The following is a 19498-nucleotide window of genomic DNA, read 5'->3' as shown; positions in this document are numbered from 1 at the left end:
GAAAATATTGAAAGTCTCAAGAACTATTTAACATATGAGCAAGAAGTAGAAATGTCACTAACTGCACAAATCATTCTGTGATTTTATTTTCTTTCTGCACATACTTGCAACCCCAATTCTCAGTATTTTATCAGTGTGAAACTAACTTGCTGTTTTCATGGTTTGTATTGAATATACAAGTGAGCAATTGAAAAAAAAATTTTTAACCTATCAAAGATACTGATATTCTTACTTGCCACAATCTTTATATGCATATCAATCTGGAGATCTAGTATTAGCTGTATCATGTGCTGAATATCAGTTGTGAACCATTTCACCAGCATGGTAGTCACAACATTCCTACTATTTTTAAGAGATGTGTAACAGAACACTTTGTTCTTGTTATCATCGATGCCAGTTCTGCCACAGTCAGACCCATGGACAGTTTTGTCTGCTGCAGTAAAATGTTTTTATATTAGGAGCTGCAAAAACACCTCTTACATTAGAAATTAGTTTCATATGTGTCTGCTTTCTGTCTGAACTCAGACTGCTCTAAAAATACAGATCATTGGATCGTCATGCTTATGTGAGGTTTCACGACTGATGTTCCTTTATTTACATATTTTTGTAGTACTATAGTTTTTTCCTCTTGATAAGTATTCTTTACTTGCTTAAACACTGTTTTATGTAAATTAATTCTATTTTTCTAAATGAACTGTGCAATAACAGATGATCGTGAAGGTAAGAGGAAGGACAAAGATCAGGGCTAAAACAAAAGAGGCATTGTATAAAGTTACTATGCAGCGTCATCAACATACCTCACTTTTTATATGCACTTTACACATAGAAATTGAGTTGAAGTGTCTGGCAAGATGTTGTGTTTGCAGTAGGTAGCTGCCTAACTTCCAAATGGATTGCTACTTAATACCAGATCAAAGTTACCTTTCACTTCTAGGGATGAAAGGCGAAGATGCTACCTCTTCATGCAGTCTCCCACAATTGCAGACTATGTAGGAGTGAAAACCAAACATTCCACTTAGTTAGAAGACTTTCTAAATGCTTATTTACAGTGCTGTTTATGCTTGATCTCACTTGTGTTTACTTCATAGAGAGCAGTCATTCAGTTTGGTTCTTTAAATAGCCGCCACGTGCACGAAGTGCTGTTCTAACTCAGAATGTTTTTCTGCCTATCTTTTGTACCTTTCAAGTGTCTTGTCTCTTTTCCTAATAAATCTTTTTTTGTGTACTAAAGACTGAAATACAGTTTTGTTTCTCCTTTCTGTAATACTGACGTTTTTTCAGTAAGGATTGACACAGTAGTGGGTATTGTGGATGAAGATGTTCACAGCTCACTTTTCACTTTATTACTTGCTTAAATATACACATCAGTGTTGTTTCTGCTTCACTGCAGTAATAAATGGCATTTATTTAAGTAAATATTCAAGCAGAATACGTGGAAATATCTCTATTATTTATATACAGGCAACAGTGTTTTCTTCAGTAACTTTCATTTTTTGATGACCAAGGGACACCTTGTCTGTAACAAATATTTTATTCTGAAAAATGGTATTAAAAAAGTCATTATATGATGTAGTATTTTCCTGAAGGTTAACTTAGATGCCATCCTGTGATTCCACATTTGAGGTTCAGAGTCAATGACTATTCCAACATAAAAATTACTGCTATCCTTGCTCTTGTTGCCAGAATGAAGCTCAAAGCTGTTGTTTTCAAACAAAAGTTTTCTGAATCACCGTCCATTTCTACAACGTGTCGAAAGCATCAACTGGTTAAGAAATAAACTCTCCAGTATCCAGGCCACTAGCTTAATTCCAGTCTTCTTAATGAGATCAGTGTCTTTTTTGACAGAAGGATTTCATGGTACAAAAATCTTACTGCTAGGAAAGAGGTTTCTGTATCTGCCAAAAGCAGAGTTGCTGATGATCACCTTCACCCTGGCTGTACCATCATCAGGCATGACGTCTACATCCTGAACCGTTGATTCTTTATAGAGCCAACTGTAAAAATGAGTGTGAATTAGCATCTTAAAGGTATCCTGAAGTGCACAAAATGTGATCTTTGTTTTTGGTCTACGTGTTCCAATCTAAGTAATTCAACGCCATAAAAGATGAAGTTCCTCACTTAACTTTTCATTTGCTACTTGCTGTTTGGAAATAAAATATAGTATTTACATAAATGTTTCAGATCTCTGGTTTGGATTTTTTCCCCAGAAATCTTGCTCCAGGACCAGGTGGAATGGTCTTTCAAAAAGTTACCTTGCAGTATAAACACAGTATCTACCATGGCTACTTTCAATAAGCTATCAAACAATCATCACAACAGTTCTTAAAGAAAATTAAAATCAGTGTGGTATGTTTTGGCAAATTTAAGACCTGCAAGACTGAGTTTCATATCTGTCCTTCTTAAGTCTCAAGTCCTTAAAACTCAAAATTGTTTACCTTAGCTGAGGTCCCTGTAAGTTGACTGTAATTGTCAGAATCTTCTTTCCCGTTGCTTTCAGAATTTTTTTCTCTATTTCTTCTTTCAGCTCTTCTAAACCATGCCCATGTAGAGCAGAAATAGCTAAAGCATTTTCTTCAGTGGGTTCATAGCTGAAAAGTAATAGTTATCCACAAGTTTTTAAGTCAAGATTAGACTGTGAAAATATTCCAAGCACAGACAATTTAGCTGTGTTACGTCACACATCTCTACAGAGACTGCTTCTTGTATGACACAAATGATTTCTTTTGAAATTTAAGGATAATAAATTAAGTTTTAAGACCATGGCTACATCTGTTAAGATTGAAAAACTTGTATATGTAAAGATGGAAAAACATGTATTCAGAAGTGTGTACTCTCTTCTAGAATTGAGAAACATCCAGAACATAAGAAATGTTTAAGTACATGTGGCATCTCTTGCTTACCTTTCTATCAAATCCACTTTGTTATGAACTTCCACCATTGATTCCAGCAAATGGTTTGGAAGATTAAGATTCTTCAGAACTGATAAAACACTTGCTTTCTGGAGGATGGTTTCAGGATGAGTAATATCCCTCACATGAACTATCAGATCCTAGCAAGCATCAATATACAGAAGTTACTTAATGGAACATTTCAGTTACTGGGTTGTAGAGATTTCATACTATTTTTGCATTTGTTTTATACAAGCTACTTTTCTATCCACTAGAAAATATTCTGTCAGGTTAACACTATAAAATGAACTATCAGAATGCTATTAAATCAATACTTTCCTTATCCATAGCTCTTGAGATACTGTTACTGGTGATTCACTTAGGAAGTTTTATATAAAAGTTACCAGTTTCAAGAACATATACGATTAGAAATGTCACAGATTTAAGGCAAACCACGATAAAAACCAAGAAAACTCAATATTTGCATTCAAAATATTTCAGCTTTTTTGCTCAAGACACTGCCTCAAACTTTAGAAAACAATAATGAAATGTAAATTTATTGCTTTTCACCTAACACATGAAAAAACAAAAGTGACAGCTGCAGTTAGCTTTTGAAATTCCTGTTATTACACACTCCAATCCCCAGAAGTACTCGGCTGGGCATCCAATTACCACTGAATTTCTTTATTTTTGAGGATACAAGCTTTGTTTATATCTCTGTCCTCAGAGAGTAGAATAGTTCACTTGGAAGAGACATACAAATAAAACCTAGTCCAATGGCCTGACCACTTCAGGACTTGCCTAAAGTAAAAGCATGTTATTAAGGACATCAGATACAAAGAACAGCATGCCAGTTAAGTTCCCCCTTCCTGATGGGGCAAAGATTACCTAAAAGAAAACTGATTTAATTTTTAATATTTGTAGTCAACCACTTACTGAGTAAGCAACTTCTTCTAATGTAGCTGAAAAGGACTCGACCAGATTATGTGGAAGATCAGTCAGAAAACCAATAGTGTCAACATATATGACTGCCATATGTGAGGGCAGATAGCCGGCATGAGCAGTAATATCAAGAGTAGCAAACAGCTGATTTCGGGGTTGAATTCCTGCTTCCCCCGTCAAGGCTTTGATCAATGTAGTTTTCCCTAATTAAAACAAAACCAAAACAAAAAGAGAAAATTTTAATGACTTCAAGTAAAATTCTAATTTGCAAGATTCAGGTGAGTTTTATGGTGTAACATATCCTTTTGTATCTAGTTCGCTAGTTTAAGTCAAGTCTAACCTATGACTTGTTATCTATATTGTGTCATGAAATCCAAGATAATCTTAACTTTTTAAACTTGGAGCTGGATTTAAGGCCACATCTGAGGGTTCTGCTGTGAAATCATGAGATGATCACGGACTGAACAGATCTGCACTGATCTACCTACATCTTACCTCTAAGACTATCTAAAGAATCATGCCAGTGACAACACTTCAAAACTCCTCTGTACTTCTGCTCTGAAATTAAACAATTTAATATTTCCTTGTTAAATCCAACAACCACCAGAAGCATTAATAATATATGTTTTAATTAGTTTTATGCTTTTAGTAGGTGTTCTGTCATGAACAAAAGACTAGAACTGGACTTAACTTTTCATGAATATTTCACAGAATTTCCAGTCATTATCTAGAATACATATGGAACACTTTAGCTAAAAGTACTTCCATTATGTGTGCAAAGTTCTACCACAGATGCTTTGTTGAATCTTCATTTTTAAAAGTAGCTTTAAAGTGTCAGTGTAACAGATTATAAAATTAGTGCAAGGTAAGTTTCTTTTTAATAAAGATGTTGAATAATAAAATGAAGTAGTTTTAAAATAATATAAACTGAAAAAGCGTCTAGTCCAATGTCAATTTATGCCTTGCGTATGAGTTGTAAACTATTAGAAAAAAGAAACAAAAAAACAAAAAAAACCTACAAAAAAAAAGCTTTGACTTTACTTACATTATCTTAAAAGCATTTCTTTAAATACTACACATTAATCAATTAAAAGCTACAGTGTCTCTTAAATTTCTCAGATTAGCTGCCCACCTCTCCTGAATTTACCTAGTGACCTGTACTGTTCTCTATCATAAGACATAACAGAGTCATAGAATCAGAATCACTAAGGTTGGAAAAGACCTCCAAGAGCATCCAGTCCAACTGGCCACCTACCACCAATATTTCCCCACTAAGACATGTCCCTCAGTACAATATCTAAATGTTTCTTGAATACCTTCTTGGACAGTGATTCCATCACCTCCCATTCCAGCGCCTGACCACACTTTTGGAGAAGAAGCTTTTCCTCTCGTCTGACCTGAATCTCCCCTGGCTCAACTTAAGGCCATTCCTTCTATCTCCTCTTAGTTAATAGGATAAGAGGCCAACTCCCACCTCACCACAATCTCCCTTCATGTAATTATAGAGAGCAATAAGGTCTCTCCTGAGCCTCCTCTTCTCCAGACTGAACAGTCCCAGCTCCCTCAGCCGCTCCCCATAAGACCTGTGCTCCAGACCTCTCACAGCTTTCTTGCTCTTCTCTGAACGTGCTCCAGGGCCTCAATGTCTTTCTTGCAGTGAGGAGCCCAACAACAGGACACTAGCAATAGTCTTCAACACTAAACGTAAAATCCTTTCACACAATAGGAATTGGGAATTTCTCCAGAACATGTCCGCAGAAACATCTTACTGTAACAAACGTTATCTGCTTTCCTAATTATAACCTAATTGACATACACTCATTACACAATCTAAAACTTACTTAAAATACAAAGCCTATTTATACTCAAATCAGATTCTGGCTAGACATTCTTATTAAAAATTAGACAAGGTAAGCTTTTTTGTGCTACAATTTTGCTTTTGCTTACCACAATTAGTATAGCCCATTACTGAGATAATTGGAAACTCGCGTTTTCTGCGCTGAGTTCTGAGCAAAGATCTTTTTCTTCTTAGTTTCTCCAAGGCATTCCTAATTTTAAGTTCTTTTTCTCTCAAGAGACGATTCTGTGTCTCCATGAAAGTTTCACCTGAAAAATACGTAAGAGTAACTGGCAGAACAGTCTAAAACAGAACAGTAAATAACAGTTGGACATCTGGAAAGTGAGTGAGTTATCCTCATATCCACTAGAGGATATGACGTTATAAATAAGCAACTAAAACTATGTACTCTTGCCAAACATAGAATCAGAGTGATAAATATTTATTAAAACATACACTAAGAACTTTAGAATAACCATGTACGCTTATGATGTTCTCCTGTGGTAACAAATAATTTGCCCATGGCCACTTATTGAGCATTAAAACTTTATTATGGTCACAATTAAGATTACTTTCCCACAAATCTTTTGTACGTTCACTTAAGTAAGATGAAGAACACAAACTGCCTTTCCTCCCAGCCTCCCCCCGTAAAATAAGATATAATTAATTATGTTAATTATGGAGAAAAAAGAATCCTCCAATTCATGAAAATATTTCCACTTTACCTGAGCCCATGATGTATCTTGATCCACCTCTCTGCTGATCTAGATGAGACACCTCAGTTTTTAGATTTGACCTGGTAGTGCAGTAATAATTAATTACAAGCGGACTACTTTAATAAAGCTATCTTAAAAAATGCCTAGCAAATACGTAGCACTATTGACATTCTAACAGTACAGATGAAAACACTAGAAGAAACAGGTGTAAATAAAGACTGCTCATGGGGAAAAACTGCCTGGTGAAAAAATCCATTATTTCTGGCTCCCCAGCTGTGGTTTGAAAAACGATGCATCTCAGTAAATTATACTGGTTGTTCTGAAATTTCAGAAAGCCAAAGATGACTGATACATCCATGCAACTCACACCAGCTTCCATGTACAGATGTTTCTAATTCGTAAATAAAAATCAGTGCCTTTAATATTTCTTGTTTATAGCTTTCCTCATTATAACTATTCATTTTATATAGGAAATACATCTATCCTAATTCGTATAGAATCTTGCAATCCATTTTCCACATTAGAAAGAACCAGGAACTTTCAAGCAGAAATATATTTTGTAACATTATTTACTCAACACTCTGGTTTTGTCTTCAGTACTGTACAAGTTTAAGGCAATTACATTAAAGCAAATATTTCAATGTTCATAGAATCACAGAATGGCCTGGGTTGAAAAGGACCACAAGGATCATCTAGTTTCAACCTCCTGCTATGGGCAAGGTCTCCAACTACCAGAACAAGTTGCCCAGAGCCACATCCAGCCTGGCCTTGAATGCCTCCAGGGATGGGGCATCCACAGCCTCCTTGGGCAACCTGTTCCAGAGCGTATGCTCCTGGCAACGATTGAGAATAGGATGCAACAACCAAAACAGCATCATTTTTCTTTACAGTACAGTACTATACTGTTAATGTAAAAACATTGTCACAAAATACAGAAATATCAGTATGTACTTTGGACAACTTGAGGTACCTGAGGAGTGGAATTTCAGCCAACGCAATCTGGAGTTTTGCTTCCTTAGTTCTCGCATTACAACGAAAAATATGAAGCACAACTGTGTATCTGTCAAAGACTTTCACACCCCAGGCATCTTCCAGTTCTTTCTTTAGCCATGTAAAACAAAACAAACTAGATGTTTTCTGCCCAATAACAGAATATCAGTAAATATCTTAGTACACAGGATTACGGTTAGCTGGATTCAGAGGATTCTCTTTAAATGGATGGATAATGATTATGAGCACCCCAAATCAAAATTTTGATAGGGCAGAAAGAAAGATGAGTTTGGAAGGTAGAACTTTACATGTACGCCCAATTAATTCAACAAGAATCCTTTTATTGCCTTGAATAGATTCTGAAAACAGGTCTTACAGGACATCTCACAGCATTAAATAATGAAAAAAAATCTCAGTGCTTAAGCCCTTTCAAAAAATAATTACTAAAAGCTCATATGGCAAAAGATATGGAAAATAAAGAAAAAGCAGAACAGTTACTGATACTAAAAAAAAACAACATATACACATACATACATACATACATACATATATATATATATATATATATATATATATACAGACAGGGAGGAAGCCAGGACAATTATTGCATGACCAGCCTTCCCTGAAGTACTAAACCCCTCACCACAAACTGCCCAAATTCAGAAAAAGAGAGTTAAAGTACTTAAAGTATGCAGCAGTTTCCCATCACCATCTCTAAAATCCAGAATGATCTGTAAGTGTTTGATCCAGAATGACCTGAGTGTTTGATTCTCATATACTTTCTTGAATCAATACCCCGTCAAATTGCACTTAGATCTAGATTTGAGAACAGTTTTTTAGTAAATCTTATACTAAAAAGACAAAGTCGGAATTATGGAATAAAAAGTAGATGGTAACCTTTGTGAAACATTTTCAATTTCCGTTTCATCAGTAAATTGAAGTGCTCAAGATAACTGTCTCTTAAAGGTATCTATCTGCACTCATTTTACAATCCAGGGAATGTATTCAAAATTATCTGCAAAGGATTAATGTTTGCTTACAGTGTTTGTATTATTTTACACCCTGGATGACACTGTACATGCAAAAAAAGCTAGTAAGTATTTATTTTACTTTGCCTAAGTATTTTAAAGAGCATTAGGGTTCATCTGCCAGTTATTTTACTACCACAGTGTTAAAAAAAAAAAAAATTAAAAAAAAGCTGAACAGCTAAGCATGCTTCTCCCCCCAAGCAATCTATCCATTCGCAATACATTTTCTTTTTAAGAATCATCAGGAATTAAAGTTCAAATATATAAAAAATTGAGATACAGGCTCGCTTTGAATTTATAGCTCACATTCAATTTATAGCTCACATACAATACAGCAACCGTAGCACTACAGAAAAGAGATCCAACATCTACAGAGGTACAGAAACTAGTGCATGCATCTAATCCAAAACCTTGACATTTCTTCACAAGAGCAATGTTTTCACCCCCATTTTGTATAAAAGACTCAAGTAACTTTTCCAACGTTTTACATGGAGCCCATGGCAGAAGTTGGAGCAAAGTCTAAATGGCCATTAGGCTGCAGGAAAGTTTCATGCATGATGGCTGCATAAAATATCCTTAAATCAACTGGAGAAACATAACAGGAATTAAGCTTGCTTTTGACAAAATTCAGTCCAGCTGGCTTCATTTATCATCATTTGCAAGTTCAGAGCCAGAATTGACCCTACTAATATCACCAGCATCTTCCGAACAACACTGTGCAAAGAATATGATTTGATACTATATTTAATTACCTTTGTTACTGAAGATATTCTTTCCACATTCAAGAAGACAGCTGTCACGTGGGGTAATTTTTTAATCTTTTCTAGAAGATGGATTGCCAATACAAAATGCAGAGTTAAATGTCGATTCTCTTTTTGAAATATACAGAATATAAAACCACTTTGCACTGAGCACAGAGCTCACAAAACACCAAATGACATCATACTCCTTGACCACAGAACAGTCGTACTTGCACTGATTTCACACTATGTCAAAAACAGCTGCCCTTCTCACTTATGCCAATCACTTCAACATAGAGATTAAGTTGCCAGACATATTTCAAATAAGTATGAGTCAATTCTATTCGGTGTTGCTTTTGTTACCTTTTAAAAACACCACTTTGATTTGTTAGCAAAGCTATTGGATGGATTACAAAACTCCTCTACTCTTCCTCAATGTTTATACCTATCCTCAAATAGTTCAGCTATAGAAGGTTTCCTCTAACAAAGATGCAGTGCTGAAAAATCTCAGTTCTTACCTGTCAAAGCCTCAAAGTTTCCTTTGCCAAAAATGAACTTCTTGTCAGGATTTTTGGTAGGAATAATTATTTTATCTAAAATTGTCCAGTTCTGAAGGGTATCTACAAGAGCAACGGCTTCAGCAATCTGTAATTCAGCTTTAGAAACACACACACAGAAAAAGGAAAAAAAAAAAAAGATTGAAACCTATCAGTTGCTTAAATTTCCAGTAACTACAAGACGTGCAGGAACAGGGAAAGACTGTAGTCAACACCTAAATTCTACTAATTTAATTATTTCAAACAGCAGCATAAGGAGCTGTTTAAACTCATAGTTTGATGTAATTTTACTACACAAAAGCATCTTGCTACCACTGTAAATTATTTTTATGGTTCTTGATTTTGAAGAATATTGGATTTTGTAATCAAGAAAGCCTTTCGCCTAAACAGTGTGCTTTAGTCTTAAAAACTAAGATGAGTAACTGGGTTTAAAATAAACTTACTTCAGACGAGCACAAAAGTATGTGATTAATTCCTTGCTGTTTTGTAGCAATATGTAAAGAATTATTAATACTGCATACTTTGCTGTCTTAGTTTCAGCTGGGATGGAATTGTTTTCTTCAGAGGGTCTGGTATGATGCTGTAATTTTAGTTCTAGAAGAAAAACAATGTTGACAACACTGATGTTTGTAGGTGCTGCAAAGCCGTGTTGTATACAGCCAAGGCCACTCTCAGCAAAGGGCCTAAGGAGCTGGGGGGGGGGGGGGGGAGGGGGAAAAACTAGGACAGCTGACTTAAACTGGCCAAAGGGATATTCCATACCATATGACATCATGTGGAAGGAGTTTTGAAGGGGGGAAAAGTTTATCTCTCTCTGTTCTGCTTTTTGGTGGGCTAGCTGGGCATTGGTCAGGGGGTGGTGAGCAACTGCTTGTGCAGCACTTATTATATACATTCGTATTATACATACATTTATGGATGTATAAATATGTATATACATGATCATATCTGCTATCCTTTCTTCTGGCTTAGTAAATAGTTTTACCTCAACCCATGAATTCTACTTTTGTTCTTTCCAGATTCTCTTCCCCATCCCACTAGAAAGGGGGGGATTGAGTGAGAGGCAGCGTGGTGCTCAGCCACCTGCAGGGTTAAGCCACAATTGCTGGTGTGTTAGCAACAACGTTTCCTCCTAGAACTGCAACATAGCATCATACCAGACACTCTGAGGGTAACAACTAAGATACCTGACGCTAACTCCACTGGCACTTGTTCATGTAAGTATCTACACTGATTTCTGATGTGCTTAAGGGCACAGATTTCAATCTTGTTCATTTTAAACATCTCCGGTGCAAAGCCCTGTACAAAATAACATGGGCTACAAGGGTCTATCAAGAGCAGTAGACTCAGCTGCTATTATTCTGTACAACTGGACCGAAAGGTGCCTTTATATGAAGGCCACTCCAAAAGTAATGCTTTCTATTTAATGATGTTGGCCCATGACATCAGAAGCAGATGTTAATGGTACAGCAGTTGAAGTTGGACCTTCACACCAGTGTTCCATTACATGTGGTTGCTGTGTGACAGATGGCAGCAGAGGGACAACCTGACACAATGGTGTCTAACATGGAAGTGCGGATGAAACAAATGTGTCACTGAATTCCTCCATGCTGAAAGAAATGGCACCCGCTGACAGTCATCAATGCATGCTGAGCATTTATGGAGAGCAAGCAGTGGACATGAGCACAGTGATGCAGCAGGTGGTGCATTTCAGCAGTGGCATGAGAGATGTGAAAGATAAGCCACATTCCAGATGGCCATGCACATCCATCTCCCTCACTGGTGCAGATTTTTTTGCTCGCAGCATGCAGGCTCCTGTTCAGTACAGGCAAAAATGCTTAGCTAATGGTGATGGCTGTGCTGAAAACTAGTGTTTGGTGGCTGAGGAATTGCTCTATCAAATAATTTGCTCTTTGTATCTGTTGTAGTTTCCATGGAAATAAATAGGAGACTCTACTTTCTGAGTGATATGTAGGTTTTTTTTTTTTTTTTTTTTTTTTTTTTTTCCAGTTCTAAAGTGGAAACAGTTATGTAAATCCTGTAAAAGTTACAAATTTTATTCTGTAAAAGGATAATTTGTTGTAATCTGTTGCACTGATGAAACTAAATAGAATTTAGGTCCTCCATAACAGACTTCAAGGCCCTGACAAGAGGTTTACTGGTGAATGTGTCACAGAATTGTAGAATTGCTTGAGTTGGAAGGAACCCTTTAAGCACAGCTAAGTCCAAATCCCCTGCAACGAACAGGGCCACTAGGGATAGGGACTACAGCTACATCAGGCTGCACAGAGCCCCGTCCAACCTGACTTTGGGCATCTCCAGGGACGGGGCACCCAGCACATCTCCGTGCGACTCGTGTTCCTAAGCGCACAAAACCACTCCTTCACAACCCCGACAACTTGCCTAAGGCCGCTCGTTCCCTGCTCTGCCCTGCTGACAGAGCGCAGCCCAATGGCTACAAGCCCTTCCCGCCTGCCCCAACCCCACAGGAGCAACGGGGGCTGCAGACGCCGCCTTCCGCCCGCCCGTTGCTCCCACCCACCCGTGGTGAGCAGCGGCTTCTTCGGGCCCCACCTCACCGCCGGCTGCACCACAGCCACGCGGTGCGCTCCGAGCTGCGGCTCGAGCGGCGAGGGGCCGAGCAGCTCCTCCAGCTCTGCGTCATCTTCTTCGTCCTCCTCCTCTTCCTCATCTTCATCGCCGTCATTATCATTATCATCATCCCCGCCGGCACCCGCTCCTCCCTTCCACCGCCCCCTGCCGCCCGCCCGCCCGTCCGGCGGCCGCTGAGGAGCACACAGGCGGAGGGCGGCGGCGGCAGAGCCGAGCGAGCGGCTGTACGGCGGTTTCAGGGAACGGCGGGCCGCGCTCAGCGCCCGGCGGCAGTGCAGCAGCAGCAGCGGCGCCCGCGAGAGGCGGCCGGGCCCCATGGCGCGACCTCGACGAGAGGGCGGGCCGTAACGGAGGCCGCGCGGCAGGGGCGCTCCGTGAGTCTGCGCGACCCGCCCCGCGTGACCGCCATCCCCGCCGCCGATTGGCTGAAGGGCGGCCGTGATTGATGCCGGGCTGCGGGGCCGGGGCCCGGGTGGCTGCGGCTGAGGAAAGGGAGGCGGCGTGGACGCGCGCTTGGCCGTTGGGGCGACGTCCCCTCACGGCGGGCAGGTGAGTGAGCCCGGCTTCCTCTTGCCCCTCCTCGTTCTCTTCCCGCTGCCGTCGGTTGGGCCGCGCCCGTCGCCTCGGCGCTCTCGTCCGGTTCCGCGTAGGCGCCCGGGCCCGGCGGGCTGGTGCCGTTACCTCCACGAGAAGAGGCCCGTGTAAGGGATGCAGGGACGGGACGCAGCTCCTGCGGGGCTCCTGCCGGCTGCAGGGCTCCCAACCCCGGACCTTCCTCTTTGAATTCATTTTTCTCCCGGAGCTGCGTTGGCATTTGGAGGTGTTAATGAACTAATGTGTAATTAACCTTTCTCGTTTTCTTCTCTCGACAGTTTGCTGCTACTCTGCCCGCAGAAGCCGCGGCGGAGAAGCGGTGCCGTTAACTTGTGAGCGCGGCCAGGTTAGCTCGCTGCCTGTGCTGCTGAAAGAATGCGGTGGAAATGATAGCCGAGCCTAACGCAGCCTGTAACCTCCCCAGCCACAAGTAAGGCCCGACACGGTCTCTTGGGTTTTGTGTTGTGTGGGTGTCAGGGTTAATAGGGGTATTTCACAGAATCACAGAATGGCCAGGGTTGGAAGGGACCTTAAAGATAATGAATCTCCGACCCCCCTGCCACATGCAGTGCCACTAACCTCCACGTTTAATGCTAAACCAGGCTGCCCAGGGCCCCATCCAACCTGGCCTTGAACACCTCCAGGGACGGAGCATCCACAACCTCTCTGGGCAGCCTGTTCCAGCACTTCACCACTCTCTTTGTAGGGTATTTGTGATGTACTGAGGCTTGTTACCATTGTCTGTGTTTTATTATCTTCAGTGTATTGTTTGGCATCCTCTAAACGTGGTGTTTTGTGCTGGTCTTGGTCTTGTTTCTGTGCCTCATTGATTGGAGTGCAAATAAACCTAGCCTGTATTAGATATTAGGAGGAAACTCTTCACTCAGAGGAGCTGGCACAGCTGCCCAGAGAAGCTGTGGTGCCCCATCCCTGGAGGTGCTCAGGGCCAGGTTGGATGGGGCCCTGGGCAGCCTAAGCTGGTGGGGGGCAGCTCAGTCCACAGCTGGGTGGGCTGTGGGGTTCTTTCCAACTCAACCATTCTGTGATTTTGGGAGTAAAGATGGACAGATTTGTAGTCTTGGCATGTATGTTCGCTTCAGTAATGTTTAGAGTGCTGAAATGGAAGAGTGCTAAGTTAATCTGTAGTCTGCCTGTTGGCACTGTGTATTCCTTTCCAACATAGGGCATAGAGAGAAGATATACTTGTCCATAGCTGCTTTCACAGGGATATGCAAGTCGTCTTCTGCCTTTCAAAGCATGTGTTTTTAAGCATCAAGTTGAGGTGATTTATGAATCAAATTTGCTCAAATTACTTAAAGGATGGAACAAGGGAGTAGAAAGAGCAGATATAGAAAAGTTGATAAATGTGGGCATATCCTGTGTAGGTTTCAAAGAGTGAAACTTCTTAGGTATCCAGTATTAACTGTTTTGGACTCATTGTAGCTTGTCCTTTGCTGTTCTGGTCACCTTCTGAGCAGGCACACTTCAGGTTTTTTGCTTCCCTAAGCTTTTGGATGTGCCCTTAGTCCATGATGCCAATCAATGTAGCTTGCCAAATGGCTTTTTCGGAATGTTTCATCTGTAGTCAACCTTGCAATGTCAAAAGTGGCAGGAAGGCACCTGGCAATTGTTTAGCTGAACTTCTGATGTTGTCTCAAAAAGGTGAAGAAGTTAATTGAAAAATTATACTGGTAGGATTTGTTTAGTAATGTAAAAAATACAATTAGGAATGTAACCTCGGTGTTAAGGAGGTAGCTTTCTTTCTGAGTCTCTAAGTCAGCTCGAAACATTTATTATGTTGGGAAAACTGAGCTCAGAAATTCTCACAGTAGTGTTGTTTGAGGGCTGGAAGAAGGGCTTTGCTTCCTTCCTGCTTCAGGAGTTTTTGTTTCATGGCTAATGCTTCTAGTACTTGTGAAAGGACTGTATTGTGGCAGGAAGGCATGGTGAAAGTGCACCTTTGAGGCACGTGTAGCAGGGTCTAAAGGTCAGAATTATGATGAGATAGGAGTGGCATTCTGCCTGTGCTTTCTTACTGATCGCTGACAAAATAAATGGTTGGGAAGTGTTCCTTACTTGTGCGCAAGGCAGTGAGTTGAGGTATGTCAGAATGTTTGATTAGGTGCAAACTAACGTGGAGAGAGAAAACAACACGTTGCTTCAAAATTTGTTGTACCTCCTGTTATTTCATGTAACTGAAAAGGTGTTATAAGTATTGTTATGCATAAGGATCGCTGCAGTAATAATTGTGTCATCTTTAGGGCTAGATACAGTAGTTCCTGTTTTGCTTGAGAAATTAAGAGAGTGTCTTAATTCTTTTTTGCAATTTCTTCTAAAGAAATTGTGCAGATAAAAAAAGACATAAATGGAAATACTTAATTTTGGAATGGCTTTGGTTTGTAGACTCTGGTCTAGTTGGGGCAGATGTTTACCTCCCTTATGAATAGCATTGCGGGAAATATCAATACTAGAAAAAAAAAAAGGAAGAAAGAAATATGAGTATTGATCATATATGGCATTGGAAATATCTCTGCCAAAATTAAATGTTTCCAGGTATGGGGATTTTTACAGCTAAATATGAAGGAGCCAAATGAGATCTAAGGGCTTTTCAAAGAATGCAAGTCAGCGTAAAATATTTGAGAATTAAAGAATACATTAAATGCAATGTAACATACTAGTCCAGTTCATAATGAAGTTTGTACCAAAGTGAAAATGTCCTTTTTTCCTTCCAAAGCAGGATCAAGCTGTGAAGGCTCTTAGTAATTTTTTTTCCCCCCATGCAGTTTTATTGTTTAGGGGCTTATGATGTGGAATCTCTTAAAGTAATTTTTAAGTGCTGTGGTGCACTGATAGCCAAAATGATTCAGAAACTGAATGGCTTTTTAGTACCTCTTTAGTGCTTAGTTAAATTCCTTGGTTGTTCTCAGCAGTGCTTAGCACTGTGTGAAAGTTAGTCTGACTGGTTTCATCACAGAGCTGTACTTTCATTGGAGTTGTTAGCCCACATGAGGAAGTTGTAGGTCAGCAGTCTTCTCATTATGGCTGAGCTTTGGTAAGCCTGCTATTCCATGTACCAAGCATTCACTGACTTGGTTAACCCTTTTGCGACCGGCAGATTTTGCCTGGCATTAGCTGACCAGAGTAGCAGCTCAGGATCAGCGGACTGTTACGTGGAAGTGTTTTTTCTGTGTGTATAATGCAGTCTCAGGACCTCTAGGAGGCTCTTGGGGAAGAGCTGCATGAGTTAAAGCTTCAGTGAGGTATGATCTAGATGGAGATGTTAAAAGCAGCATGTGTTCAGACAAGTGCTTGGCTGAAATGTCCTGCAGCAATGTTGTTTTTCCTCTTGTTACTTAAATATTTTAATTCAGCCTAAACTTGAGAGTATGTTGCATATTATATTGAGGTAAACTGCAGAAACAGATAGCGTGTAACAAAATGCCAGTTAGCATCTGAGCTGTAGTGCTAGTACAAGTATAAACACATTAGTCCAGCAGTGTAATGTTGTATATTGTTAAAAAAATTAGAAATGAAAATGTTTAATGACATAGCAGAGGCAGCGCCTTTACATATAAGGATCATTCAGATCTTTTTTATTTGTGGCCTGTAAAATAATCTGAGTAGAACTAACAGGCATTAGAAAAGCAAAACATCTAGTTGCTTGTTCTTTTGAAGCAGGAAGTTTTTGGTAGCGCTTCAGATTCTCTCAGATTCAGAACTCTGTGGTTCTCAATTACAAATCAAAGGAAGCGTTCTGAAAACTGCCAAGTGTTGTTTACGGCATGCTGGCTTGGTTGTGAAGTACGGTTCTTTCCTTTTATTGCATGCGGAAATCTAGACAACTGATCTAAAGATTGGTTTGTCCTAATCTATTTTCCTGGCTTCCATCTGTCAACAGTATAGTACATTCTAAACTTTTCTGTAAGAAGTTCATGGGGTGTAATTGGATTTTTCTCTGTAGGAGATGTACACGTTCGCATGATTTTATTTAGAAATTGGATATATTTTAATGGAGTCTGGACAGCAACATAGGAATCTTCAGAAGTCCAGTGCTGCGTCACTTACAGGACAGTGTTCCAATAAATTTAAGAAGCAAACAGAGCCATGTTTAGATAGAAGTTTCTCACTACTGGAGTAACATCAGGACCTACATCCTGCAGCTGATGGTACACAGCCTTGGGATTTGCTTTGCAGAGTCATTATCTGACTGAAGCTGTCTTTGGAAGATGGATGGTGCTTGTCTGGCATTGATAAACCTAGCAGGGCTCAAGCTGGTTCTGCATCCATAGCACGCTTAATTCTCCATCTGGGTATTGGAGAGTTGACTGTATCTGACAGTGTAATACACTGTTGTGTTCTCTGTAAAGTGCTCGCTTGTGTTAGTATGCTCTCTTGTTGCAGCAGTATCATGAACATTTAAGTGACTGTACGCTCTCATATTTACTTTCTTTTTGTGCCTTCTTATAGTACAAGTCAACTGGCTTCATGTCCTGGCCACCGTAGTTTAAAAGGAGGCCATAGCAGCCAGCCACCAGTACTGGACCTGCTGCACAAGTGGGATCTAGCTCGTCTGCTCAAACATGACCTTTCGCAAAGCATATTGTTAGCATTGGGAATGCTGAAAAATGGCATGATTTCATTGCAGATAAATGTATGGCTTCAGATCCCCCAAAAGGTGCATCTTTGTTTATAAAATTATTCTTCCATCTTAGCAATGACCTGCAAACAAAAATTAATTTTTTGTGTCTTTTTTTTCTTCAGCATGTTTTACAGAGCAAGTAAAACTTCTTCTTGTGTTAGGCTGTGGATCCATCAGATGTTCTCTTGTGTAGAGGATCCACAAAGTGGCTGTATACTTGTGTTATTGATTGGTGGTGCAAAGCTCTTACAAGCTGCTTTAAGTCAACATCAGCTTTCTGTTTCATTTATTTGCTTTCTTTTTTTGCTTACTTAATTTCTCCTACCTTGATGTCTTTGATAGTTTCTTTAGTTTTCTAATTACCTGTGTATCTTCTAGGAAAGGTAATAGTTTGAAAAAGATTCCAAATTTCTGTTGTGGTTTTAAAGTTAGTTTTTTTAGTAACAAAATATCATTTCCAAGCCATTCTATGTTGGTAGGAATATTAAAACACGTATGTACGTTCTTGTTTTCTTCTGTGGTTTGTATCTATTTTGGTTCTTCTCACTGCTAACTGCCTCAATGTGCTTGTTACTCTCTAGAGAGAATGCTGTCCGTGATGAGACTGTGCCTGAGTGTACTGTGCAGAACAACAGCTCTGTAAGAAATGGCAACCTGAAAACGTCTGTAAGTTTGTTTGTTTATTTTGTTTATGGAATTTATTTTCTCACATTCAATTGTTTCAAAACGGAGTATTTCAAGAAACAATTGCAACACAGGGTATCCAGAACCTAGTTAGTGGCTCCAGCTTGATCCCCAAATTCTGATGGTGGCAGAGCCTCAATACTGTCTTTTGAACAGTCACTTCATTTTGGTGTGTGCTCTTCCTTAGCTGTGCGTTTTGCACAGCTGATGTCAATTTGCAGATGGTCTGTTCACTCTGTGGGTGAAGAGGTGCAGGGGAACTTTTGTGCATACTTTTGACTCATCAGAAATTACAGTTAGCATTGGAAAATGCCTTATGGGTATTACACAGTTGTTCAGAGGCTTCTTTCATTAGCTGCTTTCCAGTTACACCTTGCTATGTTTATGACTTGTTGAGGAAAAAGTTTCAAACTGGTAAATCCTTCCCTTGTAGTCATGTTTGACACCGTGTCAGTCTCATTGAGGCTTAAAAGTTAGCAGTCTGGGCAAACCATTGCAATTAGAGTAAGGCAAACTTGTTATTAAGGAATAATTAATTTATCTGTGGTTGGTTGTTATTTCATTTTCTCATGTACTTTCTTTGACTTGTTTCAGAGAGAAAAACGGAAGGTCCGAGAACAGTGTGAAAACATAAGGAGAAATTCTTCCAGGAGCAGAAGAGTGAGCCAGCTGCAGAATGGAGAAGTGGTCGAGGCAGTTACTTTGTTTGAAGTGGTTAGCATGGGGAGGCAGGCCATGCAGGTATTTCCAGCTCTGAATTCTGAGAGAGGTTGGTGGAGGGAAGGTGGGAAAACAGTGGTTGTTTCAATTATTTGTACTCTGGAGTGTTGAAATTTTGTTCTTCTTCTCACATGGGTGGGTAAGAAATGTGTGTTTGGAAAACTGGCATGAGCATGGTTCTTGCAGAGAACAGATCTTTGTTAAATTAGTGAAAATAATATTTAGAAGGAGGAAGGACATACGAAGGCTTCTCCAAAAGTAGTGCATCCTGTTTTATTATTTTGGCAGTACCCATTAGAGGAAGGTGTTGGTAATACGGTAGAAGGGGTTGAGTCTTCCTGCCAGTATTCTGTTACATTCTGTTGCAATAGATGGCAGTAGAAGGACAGTATGACAAAATAGTGTTTGACATGGAAGTGTGAATGAACCAAAGGTGTGTCACTGAATTCCTCCATACAGTAAAAAATGGCACCCACTGACATTTGTTGATGCTTGCTGAGTTTTTATGGAGACCAAAGAGTGGATGTGAGCACAGTGAGATGATGGGTGG

At 39.8% G+C, this 19498-nt stretch overlaps 2 protein-coding genes across 3 annotated transcripts in view; one reads left to right on the top strand and one right to left on the bottom strand.

Annotated features, from left to right (window-relative positions):
* Positions 1 to 72: 72 nt before the first annotated feature.
* On the bottom strand, positions 73 to 12854 carry GTPBP6 (GTP binding protein 6 (putative)). The gene is made up of 10 exons (XM_048934464.1): positions 12241 to 12854; positions 9660 to 9797; positions 9154 to 9224; positions 7354 to 7484; positions 6393 to 6463; positions 5778 to 5936; positions 3825 to 4033; positions 2901 to 3049; positions 2436 to 2588; positions 73 to 1994 (listed from the first exon to the last, which is right to left on the bottom strand). Exons 1-10 carry the CDS (start codon positions 12626 to 12628, stop codon positions 1853 to 1855), a joined length of 1611 nt encoding a protein of 536 aa, XP_048790421.1. The 5' UTR covers positions 12629 to 12854; the 3' UTR covers positions 73 to 1852.
* A 332-nt stretch (positions 12855 to 13186) lies between these two features.
* The window catches only part of LOC125688396 (cohesin subunit SA-2-like), a 55880-nt gene continuing 49568 nt past the window's right edge, over positions 13187 to 19498 (top strand). Inside the window, exons 1-3 of one of the 2 annotated variants that reach the window (XM_048934431.1) lie at positions 13187 to 13335; positions 18126 to 18210; positions 18823 to 18969. In XM_048934431.1, coding sequence (XP_048790388.1) covers positions 13292 to 13335; positions 18126 to 18210; positions 18823 to 18969 — 276 coding nt within the window. In that variant the 5' untranslated portion in view covers positions 13187 to 13291. Of the gene's footprint in view, positions 13336 to 17382; positions 17581 to 18125; positions 18211 to 18822; positions 18970 to 19498 lie in introns of those variants that run through there. The other variant, XM_048934432.1, reaches the window with a different exon arrangement.

Source organism: Lagopus muta, chromosome 1 (assembly GCF_023343835.1).
Source record: "Lagopus muta isolate bLagMut1 chromosome 1, bLagMut1 primary, whole genome shotgun sequence".
Taxonomy (NCBI): domain Eukaryota; kingdom Metazoa; phylum Chordata; class Aves; order Galliformes; family Phasianidae; genus Lagopus; species Lagopus muta.
Note: the sequence above shows the minus strand (reverse complement) of the source record. Positions and strands in the feature narration are given on the sequence as shown.

Excerpts from the sequence above, each read along its gene's own strand:
- GTPBP6 (XM_048934464.1), bottom strand. The coding sequence starts at position 12,628 with ATGGGGCCCGGCCGCCTCTCGCGGGCGCCGCTGCTGCTGCTGCACTGC. Across the intron at positions 6,464-7,353 it reads GCTGAAATTCCACTCCTCAG|GTCAAATCTAAAAACTGAGG; the intron begins GTACCTCAAGTT and ends CTGCACTACCAG. Across the intron at positions 3,050-3,824 it reads TAGAAGAAGTTGCTTACTCA|GATCTGATAGTTCATGTGAG; the intron begins GTAAGTGGTTGA and ends GATGCTTGCTAG.